This window comes from Myxine glutinosa, chromosome 4 (genome assembly GCF_964187855.1).
Source record: "Myxine glutinosa chromosome 4, kmMyxGlut1.1, whole genome shotgun sequence".
In the NCBI taxonomy this organism is placed as follows: domain Eukaryota; kingdom Metazoa; phylum Chordata; class Myxini; order Myxiniformes; family Myxinidae; genus Myxine; species Myxine glutinosa.
Window position 1 is genome coordinate 139,033,838 of NC_136264.1, and position 17,746 is coordinate 139,051,583.

At 41.5% G+C, this 17,746-nt stretch overlaps 1 protein-coding gene across 2 annotated transcripts in view; it reads right to left on the minus strand.

Annotated features, from left to right (window-relative positions):
* Positions 1 to 15,116: 15,116 nt before the first annotated feature.
* LOC137425307 (beta-1,3-galactosyltransferase 1) overlaps positions 15,117 to 17,746 on the minus strand; it is a 105,605-nt gene continuing 102,975 nt past the window's right edge. For both annotated transcript variants that reach the window (XM_068113591.2, XM_068113592.2), the window contains one exon: positions 15,117 to 17,132. In XM_068113591.2, the coding sequence (XP_067969692.1) occupies positions 15,631 to 16,674 (1,044 nt within the window). In that variant the 5' untranslated portion in view covers positions 16,675 to 17,132 and the 3' untranslated portion in view covers positions 15,117 to 15,630. The remainder of the gene's footprint in view (positions 17,133 to 17,746) is intronic.

The following is a 17,746-nucleotide window of genomic DNA, read 5'->3' on the forward strand; positions in this document are numbered from 1 at the left end:
CGGTAACCTCCTCCTCACACACCGCATCAGTGTGACCTTTTTTCCACACCTGACACACGAGGCTTTGGGACAAAAGTGTTTTAAATGCCCGAACGCTCCACACTGAAAACATGTTAAGATGGCGGACGATGCGTACAGCTGGTCGTTCGTGTCCTCAAAGTTTATTTTGAACGAGATATTGAGGCTCGTATCGTCCCCACGGTCTGGTAGTGGTAGGACCATGAAAACCTGCCTTCGGAAACTCATGACGTGTTTAACACGTTCATTCCGACAACCAAGAGGAATTGTAGAGATCCTGGACATAACGTGATAACACGGTCATAATCCTGTCATTAGAAATACACGGAGGTGCGTTTGATATAGGGTAGGTGGGGGTAATATGGACCCCCGAAGCCAAAGCCCTGATAGAGGCTATACAAATAGACAAGGAAAATTTGCAAATAATGGTTTATTTAGACAACCAGACAGACTACATCCCCGTACAGTTTGGGTTGAATAAAATCAAAGACATATGATTGAGGGGACAAATAAAAATATGCCATCAGTGTCCATATTCCACACGTTGTTTGGAATATGGACCCCCCATTGGGGTAATATGGACCGCGGGTCCATATTACCTCAATGTGGTAAGTCCAGTTTCTTTTCGACAAATGTTCCCTGGGACAAATGTTACTTTCCGATTTTTCAGTGAACAACAACCTTAGCGACACTCGTCACAGACGAAAGCACCTATACCCTCATAGTCAGTTTCGTTTTCGTGGGCCCATTGCTTGCATTCACTGCATTGGATCCAAGAAAATTCAGGTGGATCAACAAATAACTCATTGCAATATATGCAGTAGAAATGACTCATGCAGTTTTCAGGTCCTTTTCTGTGTTGCTTAGCACTTGCCCTACAGTGACCAATTACAAATTTTATTCAAAAGAATTAGGCATAACAATAAAGGTCAGATTTGTTTAGAGTGGAATTACGTTGAAATTGTGTTGATAACGCTTTTTCGGGGCGAGTTAAATCTCCGACAGTGCATGGTCACTGTCGGATTTTTATACAGAATCAAGTGTACATGTTATCGGCTGTTAACAAACAGCCGATACTTGACGGCTACTTGGACCATGCCTAGTTTTGCTTAGTCACATATTTCGGTGCAGAAAAATTTATTTGATTCAAATTTTGACAGTGAACATGCTGTTTTGTGGACTTATTCTATTAGCTTCCTGTGTGGGGAATATGGACATCGACCGCGGGGAATATGGACATGGGTCCATATTAGACACTACCAAAGGGTCCATATTCCCCACACCATGCCTCTCGATCATGTCAGCATGCCCAGTACATATGGGCTGGGATGGAGTTTTCTACACACAGTGGTGCTGTAGACAGCTCTCACGTGTACTCAGCCAGGGACACCACTCATCAAACAAGCTAGTGACTACATGTACATACACAGTACTGCATGCTTATGAATTGTAAAATGTTTGCACTTACCGTCATTAAAGAGTTTGAATCAACTGCAGTTTTTCACTTGCTGGTCGGCCATACTTGTTTATCCCGTGATATGGAGACGAGGCTTGATGCAGTGCATCATGGGAAATTCAGTGGGGTCCATATTCCCCCGGGGTCCATATTACCCCCACCCACTATAACAACACTCGTCGCGGGAGTCAACATTGGCGACGCCATCATAAAATAACCACTCGCTGTGCTTATTCCGGCACTTACAACGTCATGGACGAGTTCATCGTCTGAAACGAAAACAACTACCTTCTGATTCATACATGTCGCAGCACGTATATTTTCATCACCAATAATATTCCCAACTGCGAGAATAATGTCCTCTACAGGAACTCCGTCGGGAGGAACGCACATGAATGCAAGCTTCCGGGTGAAACCCTCGAAACCCTCACATCGAGAGCATGCGTTCGCCATGTCGGCGATATTATCGCCTCCTTCTTGTCCGAACCGGTTCTGAACAAAGTGATTCCAGAAACAAAAACCGAAATTCCAGAAAGTGGATTTCAGGAGTTGAATAAGTGCAGCCAGCATCCGACATATGCGTGGAAAGTGTCCTCGTAGTGATGGAAAAAGGGCATTCATCAGATAATACGAGGTTCAGTCTTTTGAGAAACACGTCTGAAGGCAAGGAACAGTGTGCAAGCCTCCACTGTATGTTTCCGGCACGTTTAGACACGGGTGACATGTACATCGAGGACCAGGTAGGACATGATGGAACCCCTGCAGGCAGAATCTCTTTCCAGTGGGTGGTCAGTGGGCTATTGGGGTTAGCAGAAATAACAACATTAAGACATTGCACGTAGAGAGCAGCCTTTGTACAGGCTTGTAGAGGCTTTGTGGAAGGAGCGTTGTTTTTGTGTTTTGAACGCCGTGCAGTAGAGGCCACGATAAATTAATGGAGTTAAACACTTTAACAATTGAACGAAAGAGTTGTCCAATTAATCGAGCTGAACGTAACATTGCAAACTTCCAAAATCTGGTTAGGGGTCTGCCATCAAGAATAAGTATGGTTAACAAAGTCCCTGACCAGGAAGAAACCAGATTCAACTAGAACGCCACTCAGTAGAGCGCATACTCCCGCCGTGGGTTTAGTTGGAATAATACGTTTTGTGTTTAACATCCCCTCTCCCCAAAACAATAAATGAAAAAGAAAGTAAGCCCTAACTGTCAGAGAATATATTTTGATATATCTCGGAATTAGAGGAGAAAAACATTATTTACGAATAAGAATAAAAGCTTTAATGCAGTAAAACAGAAAAAATCTTTCCCAAAAAAATTCCCCCAAAAAATTCCTGGATCCGGAATAATATCCTGAGCTTCACCAAAAACTACTCAATTCTTCTTTATCCCAAGGGCAATCATCCCACCAACTTTCATCCAAATCCCTTCAGAACTTTTCCAGATATCTTGTTCACAAACACACGAACACATGAACTTACGAACACACACACACACGGACGGACACGATCGAATGCATTACTCCCTCGCGGGAGTAATAAACCTGAACATCGCAGAGCCAGAACCAGAATTATTTATTTGGTCTGGGAAGCCTATGCGAGGTTTCTTCTTCTTCAGCCTCTCACAACCGTGGGTGAATATGCGATGTTTTAAAAAAAAAGTTCGAATTTTGCCAAATCTGTTTTATTCGTTTGTTAATATACCTCAGCCATTGACAAATCTGGAATTATAATTTTATTTGAGGTTCAAATTAACCTGGGAGATTGTGTCAAACGACGCCTGCAAGACTGTACATGTGATAAATATTTAATCGTCCACAGTCGAAGACTCTGCTTCTTCACGCAATAACAACTCCAGCTTCCAGACCGTACATCCAATCATCTTCAAATTTTGCACACTTGTCATGACCTCTACTACAGTATGGAGTTTCACGTCGATCAATGAAGTGGTTCAAGAGATATAAATGTTTTTATTATTTGCGTTTAATTAACGATATCTGCCAAACCACGTGACCTATCGCAAATTCCAAAAGGGCATTTTAGTAGACTGATATGCTGAACAGATTTGTGAAGTTTCCCCTCGATTGGATCACAAATGAGGGAGGAGCTAGGTTTTACATTTTTGTGCTTAAAAACGTCACAACTCTGAAACCATGTGATGCATGACGTCATGCTCGTTGACTTTTTTATTCGTCATGGGTATGCGATTCTGCCTGCAAAGGTTGGCCTCGATCTGTTCAGGCGTTTTGGAGAAAATTGGATTTTAGTGTTTTTCACTCAAAACAATATGGCGGCGAACCACGTGACGTCATAATTACCAGTAAAATATTTTGCAGACCGAGTCCCTCCTATGGTAAAAAAAAATTGCTCTCAATCGGTCCAATTGTTGCAGAGAAAATGGTTTTTAAAGGAAAACAGAAAAAAAAATTCCCCAAAAAACTTCCTGGATCCGGAATAATTTCCTGAGCTTCACCAAGAACTAATCAATTCTTCCTTATCCCAAGTGCAATCATCCCACCAACTTTCATCCAAATCCATTCAGAACTTTTCCAGATATCTTGTTCACAAACACACAAACGCACACACACACACACACACACACACACACACACACACACACACACACACACACACACACACACACACACGATCGAATGCATTACTTCCTGGCGGGAGTAATAAAGGATTGAATTAGGGACCTACTTTGGCAGTCATGACAAAATAGGCTGGTGTAGAAAACGGGTTCACACATTAGGTTCCAAAATTTATACGTATCCTTTTTTCGTACTGGAAGGAGGCACTGCCCGGCATTCACGAGACTTCGATAAAAGGAGGGCAGCAAGGAGATGTCTATTCGCTGCAGATCGAGTGGAAAGAGCTCGGGGCCACACCTGAGCTTACCAGCTTGCTGCAACAAGCAAGAAGCCAGGGGCCGCCAAGACAGGACTTCCTTGTAGAGAAGTTGGCGCAAGGTGGTTAGTCGAAAAGCCAGTATTTTACTGGTAATGTTCACAAGTCCTTGACCCCCTTTATCCAAGGGGACACTTAGAAGATCAGCTCGAAGCCAGTGCATGCCATTCCAGAAAAAATTCACAAGGATACGCTGCAAGTTAATGACTAGCGATTTGGGCGGTTGTAAGACAGCCATTTGATGCCAGAGTTTGGAAGCAGCCAAGTTATTAATTATATCAGCACTCGACCTCTATAAGACAGTAGGCTGGACAATCTTTTCCAACGATTAAGGATGTGGGAAATTTGATCAACCAGCTGCTCCCTGTTCTTTAAGGAAAAGCTCCTATTCCCAAGAAACACACCGAGATGCTTAACACCATCATATCTCCAATGCAAAGCATTAGGCAGGGAAGGTGAGACAAATAAGCCAGAAGGACCAAGACACAAGGCTTTACTCTTTACTCTTACTATGCACCAAGCACAGCCAGAGAAACTCACACCTCGCCGAACTACACAGCCGCCATCTTGCTACACCCAACAAACAAACGGCAAGCAGGGGGAGAGTGGGAGGAAGAGGAGGAAGAGGAGGAAGACTAGGAGAAAGAGAAAGAGGAGAAAGAGAAAGAGAAGGAAGAGGAGGAAGAGGAGGAGAAAGAGGAGAAAGAGGAGGAAGAGGAGGAGAAAGAGGAGAAAGAGGAGGAAGAGGAGGAGAAAGAGGAGGAAGAGGAGAAAGAGGAGATAGGGGAAGAGGAGAAAGCGGAAGTGGAAGAGGTAGAGGAAGAGGAAGAGAAAGAGGAAGAGGAAGAGAAAGAGGAAGAGAAAGAGAAGAAAGAGAAAGAGAAGAAAGAGAAAGAGTAGAAAGAGAAAGAGAAAGAGGAGAAACAGAAAGAGGAGAAAGAGAAAGAGGAGAAAGAGAAAGAGAAAGAGGAAGAGGAAGAGAAAGAGAAATTTAGACATGACTCATTGTAAAGAACTCTCCATGTGGAATAACATCTGTTAATGATGATGTCATAGGTGCCTCCATTATGATGTCATAATTCGACAAGTACAAAACTTTATCCGATCAAGATTAAATTTATTGAGCGTCATGTAGGCATAAATTGGCGGAGAACAAATAATGATGACGACATCGGTCACGGGGTTCGGCCGCCATATTTGTTTTAACACAAAAGCCTTAAAAACCACCTAAAACACATCCTGGCGAGGGTCAGCAATCTCTGATTGCTCTTTCTTGTTCTTCTTGCCATATGTTCACCAGCAGTGTGAATGTGGTGAATAAATTGATGAACATTTCATAAAAAAGATAAACCGTTGGAAATTTCTTCAAATATCATGCACTCGAAACTTGCTCAAATATGTCACGAGCATTAATCCTTTCATTATCTATTTCATCATCAAATTATTTCATCATATAATTGTAATTTCATTGTACAATTATCTGGTTAGAAGGCATAAATAATCTGATGTATTCCACTAATTGAATGGCCATTTCAATTCCGTGGCCCTCAAGCAAAATATTGTGTACTTAAACCTGCGTTCCTTCCTTTGCGTGCAAGCCCTCATTACATCAACGTAATTTTTCATTTATATCTTGGGGAACAAAGCATCCATGAAATTACCAGCAAATGGGTTTAATCGCTTCCACAAAACAGGAAAAAGGTTATGCATGAAGGTGAGGGCAGATGAAGGGCGTTACTCCATTACTCTTTGTCTTCATGGCAATGTCGTGAAGCTGATAGGGTAGCTCTGCGAAGATTGGTGTGTTCGCCTTTGAGCTGGCCCAGTATGGGTTTTATTTGAAGCCTGGTATGCCTGGTGCTTCAAAGGTAGGAAGTTGCATCATCGAGCATGCTGTCCTCATTTCCCCGCGCACGCAAAGCGAAAAGTGGGGTTAAGCTATTGGATCATGTCCGTTCGTCCGTCTGTCCAATCTGTGTGGTTTTAACAATTTATGATCAAGGAACAACTCATTTAAATCGAATCTTACATTTTGAACCCAAATCGGAACATGAATTGAAACACAAGTTTGCTGTTTTACCGTAATTTGGCTTTTAATTTGTGCAGAGAGGAATGGGATATTTTTATTAGCCGCATCGCAGACGCTGCTCATAGAGTGCCCTCTGCTGTTGTTGTTGTTGTTCTTCTTCTTCTTCTTCTTCTTGTTGTTCTTGCAGAGAAGACAAAACCTCAAAGCTCCACCCATTCTGGGAACCATAGCTCCACCCATTCTGGGAGAGCCTTCATATAAACAAATATCCACCATTTTATTAACTCGCATAGCTTTGAGGCCTGTTTTGTAGGCCCGTGGTGTCTTCCTCTCTCACACAGTTTTATTTCAAATCAAATTCGATATATCATTCAATTTTTCACAGTCGCTAACATCGTTTTAGACTCGGTTGAAAAAAAACGGGAAGAAAATCCGATGAAAGTTGCCCTTTATAGAACGAAATGAATTCTCAAAGGCCTGTAACTTCAAGTCCATTGAGATATTTTTTTTTTAAATCGCGGCATGGTCAGTCATACACCGCCCAAAATAAGAGACGGGAAAATGCCGAGATATATATATTTTGTTTAAATCGCGGCATGGTCAGTCATACACCGCCCGAAATAACAGATGGGAAAATGCCGAGATATATTAAAAATTCGTCCATTTGATGACAATCGTCACGATGAAATATTTAATTTATACGTCGTCACAATAATGTGGAGAGAGGAGCATAGCTTCGTTCACGTGTCGCTACACACGAGAAATTGCCGAGATATATTTTTTTAAATCGCGGCATGGTCAGTCATACACCGCCCGAAATAACAGACGGGAAAATGCCGAGATATATTAAAAATTCGTCCATTTGATGACAATCGTCACGATGAAATATTTAATTTATACGTCGTCACAATAATGTGGAGAGAGGAGCATAGCTTCGTTCACGTGTCGTCTCACACGGGAAATTGCCGAGATATATATTTTTTAAATCGCGGCATGGTCAGTCATACACCGCCTGAAATAACAGACGGGAAAATGCCGAGATATATTAAAAATTCGTCGCCACACACGGGAAATTGCCGAGATATATTTTCACTTTGCACAAAAATAACATCAAGTAATCGAATCAATAGGAATGTCCTGTGCCTATAACATCGACGTTATAGGCACAGCTGCATCTAGGCATTGTGTAACATCGACGCGGGTTTTGTTTTAATTAAAACTTTTTGTACTTGTTTTAACCTTGTCTGCCTGCCTGACATTCAAACAAAATTGAAAATAATCCCAAAGGGCAAACTTAGAATGCATGGGGGGGGGGACAAGATGGAGACAGAAGGTGATGTGTTAGAAGTGATGTAATAGACACTGGGTAAAACGGTGGTAAAACCTGGAATTTATTTATTTGTAGAACTTTTAAACCTCTTTTAAACATTACTTACATTGAATTAAATACTTAAACACTGTATAACACAAATCAGCTTCTTAATACTTCCAAGGACCATGCTATATAATGATATATAGCATGAAAGGGCATGTCATGTGAGAGGGACAGTAGCGGGGTGAAGAAGATGCCGATTGACGCTGCTTCCGATGATGATAAATAAGGCCTCCATCTAAACGGCGACTCCACGTTGTCTTACTAGTGTATAAGGATGATTTTTTTTGTATTTAAAGTCGAGGCTCGTGAAAGGGCTAGTACTAGTACACTGAACGGATCAGGGCACAACAGGACAAAATGAATAGTTGAGAGAGGGGGAGACACCAACAGAAGAGTTGAAGGCCAAGATAGAAGCAGATTTGGACAACGAATGGTGTGGGGGTGGAATGAGGGGAAAGAGAGAATGCATGGGGTGGACAAGATGGAGACAGAAGGAATAATATGGAAGGAAGTAGGGTTAACAAGGGTAGAAAAGTTATGCATTTTAGATTGCTTCAGTAGCACTAAACTTATGGATTTTTTTAACGATCTAAAAAATCATTATTTCATTAAAATTGAACTATTATATTTGAAATCTGCATGGGGGTAACATGGTTTATGAACTCTCTCGTTACCTCCGCCACCGAAAGTGGATGGAGGGTATGTTTTCACCCCTGTCTGTCTGTTTGTCTGTCTGTATGTTTGTCTGCCTGTGAACAAGATATCTCAAAAATTTGATGACGGATTCGGACGAAATTTGGCAGAGAGGTAGTGCATGTGACACGCACGAAATGGTTAGATTTTGGTGAAGATCCGGATTCGGATCCGGCTAGTAGAATTTGTTAAGTGATTCTTCACCATTGGGAGATGGGGCTAAAAACGATACACAGCAGGATATTTCAAAAAGTTGTGGACGGATTTGGATGACACTTGGTGGATCGATTGGGTGTCTGACAAGTACGAATCGATTCGATTTTGGTGGAGATCTGAATATAGATTCGGATACGAGAATTTAATTTTTAAGTGATTCTTCACCATTGAGGGATCGGGCGACAAGCGATATTTCACACGATATTTTAAAAAGTTATGGTGACTTATGACTAAACTACGTGGATGAGTTGGTTAGGTGACATGTACAAGCCGATTAGATTTTGGTTCAGGTCAGAATCCAGATCCGGCCTATCAGTGGGATACAAAACATAAACGTTTCAGCCTGGTGGAGGTATACGCTCTCCCGAGTGCCGTTCTAGTTTAAGATGTTATGCTGGCTGTCCAATCTGCTAGCATTTACTTGTGGATGTAAATATCCCACTACTTTATTTGGATGGCCTGTTCATATTCCCATGCAAATCCCTGTCTTATGATTCAGTATATAGAAAGATATGGATAAAACAAATAAAATTTCCTTTTGGTGAATAAAGGTTAACAGATCACCAACCATGGAAGCTGAAATTCTCAAAATTGGTGTGGATGAATTAAAAAATATTGCATTTACAGAAGCACGTTTTGTATTACTCAGAAACACCCAATGGCAAAGGTATTTTAATGAGCAGAAAGAAACAACATGACAGTCAAACATCAAACAGTTGTAAGAACTGAACTCACAGATACTGGGCAGGAAAAACAAGCCATTACAGACTGGATCGATCCACTCAGGACAAAAGTTGATCAACAATCAACAAACGAATAACCATATCAAGAATCATGTGGAAACAATCCAATAATATAATGTTGAACCAAAGAATACGCAGAGTCGTATTATGTCCGCTCTTTTGGACACTCCTCCTCCTTTCTTTATTGTACTGTAAAGGCAAATGGCCTTTCCGGGATCCACCAAGGTGCTCTGGTATAGTTTGGCCTGCAGTCCGCCATCCCTTCTACTCAACAGTCTGGTACTCATTTCTCAACAAAATACTCTCTCCTCCATCATTTCTTTCCCCAATCACCAAGATTACTTCAACTAATGGTACCAAAACAGACCCTCTAGAGTCTAAACTGTAGATCTGCTAAGAATTGGAATTGATAAGTGCAGCAAACCTCAAGACTTGTCTTTTCTTTAACTCTGATTTTTGAGCATCCGCTTGGCATCCGCTCAGGTCATTTCACCTTGCCCATGCTGCTTCTTCTGTTTGAGCAATGGATCTATGCGTTCAATCACAAACAAGAGGTCAAGGAAATCGCACTGGGCATCTCCAATGAATTAAATTCTGCCTGGCACCTCACCCTGATATCCATGCTGTAAGGTATATGCAGGGTTACCTGATAGACTGGCGAATAGATTTCCTGTGTGCTCGGAAGTAGAGAGTGCTTTGGATGAAATACTATGCAATGCTGTACCTCGAGAGGCTGTTGTTCCTCAAAGTGGGGTTTTGGGACCAGTGATTCTTGATAAACACCAATTGTTCACATGTCTTCGTCACTGAAAAATCCATTATATCACTTTGGAGTTTGTGCGGGCTAGTTCTGCACCCCTCTGCCAGGAAGGCTGGGCAGCATCCTATTCGCCAATCTGGATAAAAAAAATCTACCGTTTGTCTAACGAGAACAAGTCTTTCAGTGAAAGAAAGATATATATTCTCAATGTTTCCCTCAAGATGTACCAGCAGGTAAAATTGCCTTATTGATTTATGTGGTCAGCCTTTGAGATATTTAGTCTTTGGAGCTCCTGGGCCTCAATGTCAGCTATAATCTATCTTGGGCAGATCACATCTGCAATTTGGCTTCCAAAGCCAACTACCACCTCAGAATTATCTGCATGTCGTCTACCCTCTTCAGCGTACAACAGTGAGCAAAGCCTTCATCTGGAGTGTGATGGAATATGGATCCACATTGTGGACTGGTGTTGTAGTTTCCCAAATTCCTTGCCTTTAAGCCATGGAATCATCAGGAAGTTGAGTCTCAGGAACTGCTTCTTACTCACCATTGGCAGCTTGGGGCCTTGAAATTCATCACGAGCTTTACTATGGTCTTGCAACTCTTGCTTTTTCACAGCTCCACCCAGACCCTGCCCCTCAAGGTCACATGTTCTGCCAGAATCTCTTTCCTTATTACCTTCCCCAAGTTTACACTAAATGCTATCTTGCACTCCTTCCTCACATGTCTTTCCATTTCCACAACATCAAGGTCTCTCTCATTTCCATTACTAAGCTTTACTACGCCTACGAAATCCTCTCACCATCCTATTACAATTTGATCTCCTTGCGCTGTGGTCTATCCGTTTGTTGTTGTCACACCGTTTTCCCCTTGCCCCATATTGTCTGTTGATCCATTACCCCCTGTCAATCTACTCTTCCATGAGCCTCTATATATAAGTATTTACAAAAAGGGCTTACAAAAATACTTCAGCAATCTGCTCCAATTCGAGCCTGATGGACCATGTACCAAGAGATTACTTTCCAATAAAAAACAAAACAATAAACCTGTAATAATAATAATGATTACAAATTCATGTTCAAACATGCAAAATCGATATCCTTTGTAGGTCCCAATGTGTGTGAATTAATTTTTTTTAACATGTGTGTTTGCAAAATTACATCGTGTCAAGAACGTTTATGATGCGGGTTTTTGTAGAACAATTTGGAAAATTAATTATCTAAATCTCAATGGAGGCTGATTTAAAAAAAAAAATTTTGGTGGGGACTTCTCTGTTGGTTATATGGGGTTAAAGAGGTTAAATTTCTTGTTAAAACATTATAGGATTCTGATAATGTGTATAACAGGCACTTGTGCAACTGATCACATTTACTGATAATCTTGCAATGTTTTGATATCTTAAATGGTGTACTTTTAAGGAAGTCAGATTTTCAAAAACGAAAATTTCCATGTTTCTACTTTCATGGGACATTCAGTGGGGTTTAACAACCTTTTTGACCCATCACATCTTGTTGATCTGAAGTGTCATTATTATGAGCGATATGTTCCACAAAACTGGAATGACCTAAAAGAAACTGTTTGGAACATTTTATTTTCTACAAATAAAATTTATTTGTGGACATCTAATTTTAGGAATGGCCCAAACATCTTGAGACAAACACCACCAGTCAAAAGTTTAGATACACCCAACATTTTAAAAACTTTACTGTTTAATGTACAAAATGAACATAAGATGTGAACAAAACTCTTACCAAAGATATATCTGCTTATCTACTGATAATATATTGTGCTTCAATGCATCTTTCTTGTGCGAAACGTAGGTTTAAGGCAATTTTTTGAAATAGGTGGAAAAGTGCAATGTTAAATCCAAACTGAAACGCGAAGTTAATGTTATTAGCGTTTCATCTCAGGAGCAAAAACTGTTTTCAAATACTCTGCTCTGTGTGGAATGAATGTTTGTGCTTCGTTTCTTCATCACGTGTAATGTCTATTAATGCCCGGCATAGCAAAAAATGTTTACAGAAAGGCCAGCCATACAATCTAATGAGTGTTTTTGTGTTAAAGATTGCATGAACATGGGTGTCCAAGCTCAGCTAACACCAGAAAAAAAGAAAGCCAATTGTATTAACTTTGTAATTGTATTAACATTAACTTCGCGTTTCAGTTTGGATTTAGTATTGCACTTTTCAACCCATTTCCAAAAATTGCTTTAAACCTATGTTTTGCACAAGAAAGATGCATTAAAGCACAATATATATATATATATATATATATATATATATATATATATATATATATATATATATATATTTATATATATATATACAGACTTGGCATTTAATATGGAATATTATTTTTTTCTTGACTTGGATTTATTTCTTAACTCAGTATATCAATCTGGTGAGTTTCTTTTACACTTTGGTGATTTATTTGTTAAAAGAACCATGTCACTGATTGTCTGTCGCAGCAAGAAGTCAACAACAGGATTATATCACAGGTGGCGTGGCAAGATGTACAGACAGGTGCATTTGATGATTGGCTTCACAGTCGGGTATACAAGGGTTGTTGCGTTCTGTATTAGTGGAAAACAAATGCTGCACGTCTCCAAAAGTTATTTCCGCTTCCTCTGGAGATGGTCCATCAACTCGACAATGCTGTTTGTCATGGAGTGGTGGCTTTACGAAATTACGGCATGAAACAGCGTGCTATTGCTCGGCAGTATGGCATCACTCAAGGTCAGGTGTCAAAGATCCTGAAACGAAATGCTCAGAGGGGTGTCCCTACTCCAATACCGAGGCCAGGACGTCCCCGCAGAACAACAAGGAGGGATAATCGCCAGCTGCACCGGTAAGTCTGCAATGGCCATACCAAGTCAGCTAATCGGCTTAGGGCTGAGTGGCAACAACTGACAAATGTGCCTGTATCCAGAAGGCTAGTCAACCAACGACTGGTTCAAGCAGGCTATCGTGCCAGGCGTCCCCTGAGAAAGCCACGCCTGACCAGACAACACCGCCAGCGCCGATTGCAGTGGGCAGAGAGCACCGTCAATGGCAGCCAGGACACTGGAATCACGTGATCTTCAGTGACGAGTCTAGATTTCTGGTCTATCGTCAAGATGGCCGCGTCCGAGTGCGCAGACAAGTGCATGAAGCCGACAACAAAGATTGTATAGTGCCAAGAGTCCAAGCTGGAGGTGGTGGGGTGACCGTTTGGGCTGCTTTTCATGCAGGGGGCAAAACTGACCTGATTGTTCTGAATGGAAACCTGAACCAGTTCAAGTACAGGGTCATTCTAGAAGAAACATTGCTTCCATTTGCTCGTGCAGCCTTTTGAGGAAACTTTGTCTTCCAAGATGACAATGCACAGCCTCATCGTGCTCGCATGATCCAACACTTTCTTGCTGACCGTGGTGTCGAGCATATGGAGTGGCCTGCCATGTCCCCGGATATGAATCCGATAGATAACTTGTGGGCAGAATTAACGCGTCAAATCGACCACTTGGACCAGCAGCCAACCTCTGTGCATGAATTGCAACAGGCTATTGTCACTGCATGGCAAGCGATACCTGTCCAAACCTTGGCAAATCTCGTGAACAGCATGCCTCAACGTGTACGTGCTCTCCTGAATGCTCGTGGGGGTTACACGAAGTACTGAACTGTAATTTTACTGACCGTAATCCCAGTCGTAATTTAACTTTTGTTTTTGTTAAAAAAAATTTTGGCTAATGTGCAAAATAAAGAGATACTTCTGGAAAACGTACAGAAGTTGAACACAGTACTGTCCATGAATTGAGTTCGATATCAGTTTACATCACTTTCAAGGATCAATTTATTTGTTTCGAAATGTCAAATGTGGTTTTTGTTTCTTTTAAAGGTCACATTAACAAAATCTCGAATAATTTCAACATAATTCCAATGAACTTTTGGTAATAAGACATCTTGAAAAGTAAGTTCACCCCCACAAAAAAAATATTCCATATTAAATGCCAAGTCTGTATATATATATATATATAGATATATATATATATATATATATATATATATATATATATATATATATATATATATATATATATATATTGGTATACAAGATCGAGGCTCGTGAAAGCGCTAACATTAATCACACAAAAAGTCAAACCGACACATAAAACACAAAAAAAATGGGGGAGCGGCAGACAAGATAGGGGGAGAGAGGGGGAGAGGGGGAGAGGAGAGGAGGAGAGGGAGAGAGGGGGAAGGACACAAACACAACATTTGAGAGCAGGGACATCGGGAGAAATGTGGGAGGGGGAGGGCTTGGGGGGAGGTGGGAGAGGTATAAAACATAGGAACACTGCAAGGACTCTGGGGTGAATTAGCGGGGGTAGAAAAGATCAAGGTTTTGGATGGGGGAAGAACAGAGATGGTGGTGAACAGCTGTTTTAAAGACCTGGAGGAAGGAGTTGGATTGAAGGGAGTGGGGGAGTTTGTTCCAGAGGCGGGAGAAAAGGGGAATGAAAGAGTGAAGGTGAGCAGAGAGGCTAGATTTTGGCAGTTTAACCATAAGAGCGTTGCTGGCAGATCTTGTGCGACCTGAAAGAACATTGGGGGGGCAGAGCACAGAGAGAGCTGGGAGAGTAAGGCCGGAGAGGAGTCGGTAGAAGACAGAAAGACCAGCAACCTGCCTGCGGTGAGTGAGTGAAACGCCCTCGGAGTTAACTTCATCGCAGGAGATTCCAATGATTCTGAAATATTATTAGTAGATAAGCAGATATATCTTTGGTAAGAGTTTTGTTCACATCTTATGTTCATTTTGCACATTAGACACGTTGGGTACACCTAAACTTTTGACTGATAGTGTGTATATATATATATATATATATATATATATATATATATATATATATATATGTATGTATGTATATAAAATGATTTTGCAAAGTGGAAAAAGCTGAACATGGCAAAATTAAGTTTAAAAAAAAGCAAAGTGATATGTCTACATTCACAGTGAGTAACAGCATCACATTTCCTTTAAAAAAGCATGTTTGGTGTTACAAATATGGAACTTAATGTTATATGGCAACCACCTCAGTGTTGAACTCGATATCTTCACGGGTGAAAAATGCAGCATTCATCATTCCTATAAAGCCTAAGATTTGGAGAATATCTAAATATATCAACACTAAGGCCACAACTACCAGCTTGTAATGCCACTGCCAGAACAATGCTTCAGTGACAATAATTCAATGAATAGCAGAAGGCTTAACACTGTCGAGGTCAGAACTAAATAGAACATAAGCTGGAAACCCTTTGGTTTTAATGTGGGAGATAATCTAATTATGCCTCTATGCTGTCCTCAAAATGTTCAAACAAGGAAAATAAAGGACCTTATCAATTCCGTTCAGGTACATTGTAATAAAACACAAGATTGAGCCACTTTTCATTGTTTCACTGTCTCAGCAATTGATAGTGCTATTGTTGTGAATGTCTTTCCAGAGACGACGCATGGTGGTGGGTGGCACCTGGTGCAGTGTGACAACACGGTGGAAGTCACAGGTCCGTCCGGCCAGGCGTCGGCGATTGAAACCCCCATTATGTGTGGGAAGCACACCCAGCTTGTGTGCACACACTCCCACAAACACGTCCTCAAGAGGCAGTATGGCTGTCCGCAGTGAAGAGCGATACATAGCATTTGCGAGCTCCCCGGAAATGACATAACCCGTGCCTGAGCAAAATGGTGGGTATCTTGACCGAGGGTAAACTGAGCGAGGCATGTACCATTTGCTACGAGGGTCACGGATAGGCTGTCCATTGATGACCTGACCAGTATAGAAGAAGGTGCTTGCTGACCCTTCGGCTAGTAGGGCTCCAGAAACTAGGTTTTCTATATGCACAAAAACATCTCCATCGGTCTTCATGATATAACGTACTCCAGGACAGAAACTAGCTGCCCACTTGAGCCCCATAATGGTCTTTATAGTCAGGTTACGGTATGTATCCACAAAGTCTTCTTGTAGAATGTCATGGTGCTCATGGCTTTCCGCCAATACCGCTGCAGCTACTTTGGGGAGCGGACTAATCCCTAGCAGGAAGAGTGTTAAGATTGGGACCCCTTGGCTCAAGAACGGGCGGCCCCAGGTGCTGCGAATAGCAGCCCTAGCTTCATGTTCAATTGGTGCACTGCTGACCAGCACCAGCAAGAAGGGTGGCTGTCCAGTACACTTCTCTGGTTCATTGATGAGTATCCGGTAAGAATGTGGGTATAGTGAGTGTACATGCACATTGCTTGGAGGTCCCAGTACTGCCTGCTGCCCACTGCTCACCGACTCTGGTTTTCCACCGACTCGAGCTTCAAGCACCGATAGGAACCACTGGAGAAAGGCAAATCCCAGGGCAATGAATAGGAAGAGGTATAGTCCATTGGTGGGCATCTCTACAGACTTTCCAAGATTCCAAAAACACTTTCTTGGAGTGTGCTTTTGCATGGTCGAGGTCTTCATCTTATGCTACTGAAAATTTTCAATTGGAAACATTTAAAGATTCAATAAACAGGTCATTCTTTGGTTATTTGCTGCAGATGCAGCGATCAACCTTTTAATGTGCTATTGAAAAAATTTCAGTTCTGATGTTTTGACGTCACATTTGTTTGTTTCTTCACTTTGTGCTGCATCAAAATGGGCAAAAGTTTTTGTGTGTATTTGTAACAACATTTGAATAGTTTCTGGAGGTGAAAAAGGTATTTCAACTTTAATTATCCACTTTCAAAAATGACCTGGCATGTAGATATGAATGAGGTACCATGTTTCAGTAAAGTTGGGGTATTTACTGCAGATATTTCTCATTATGTCTGATGCGATTATAGCACATGACGCAGCTTCCTGTGTAGCTTGAGTGCAGCATTTCCATGGCTAATTGTAGAGCTGAGATCCTTTAAAATGATGATGGCGCCAGGGTCAGTCTGATGAAAGACAAAAAAAAAAAGTTAGTTTTAATGCATCTTGCACAAATGAAAAAAAAAGATTAAATGTATCAAAGCATTTCAAAGTGACCGCTAATTTCCTCCAGCAATATATCAATCAGGGCGCTTGGCAGCATGAGCCAACACTCGTAAGGACTTGATAGGCGTTACACAGAGAGTCGCTGAGCACAGCTGGAGGAAGGTCGCCGAGTTAATAGCTGCCACATTACAGCTTCAGCTTACTCCTCCCCCACTCCCCTCTCCCCCCCCCCCCCCTAGGGCTCTACACAGCACAGAATGGCACTCCAGACTGAGCAAACCATGGAGAGGCTCATAACGGCAAGGGCCTCTTCAGGGGTAGAAGCAAGGGTTCAGCATTGCAGAAGGAAGGTGGAGGGAGGAGGCCTGGTTAGTGGAGTAGAGGTGGCAGCTTATCTCCCTCCTACACCTACCATATTCCCTCATGAATGCTTTCTAACAATCAATGAAAAAAAAATCACAATCCCATGTGAAAATGTTTCGTTTAAATATTAATGACATAAAAATAAATAACTTCAATGTGAATGGATAACAACAGCTGAATCACCATTTTAATTTCAACAGGAATGATGTAC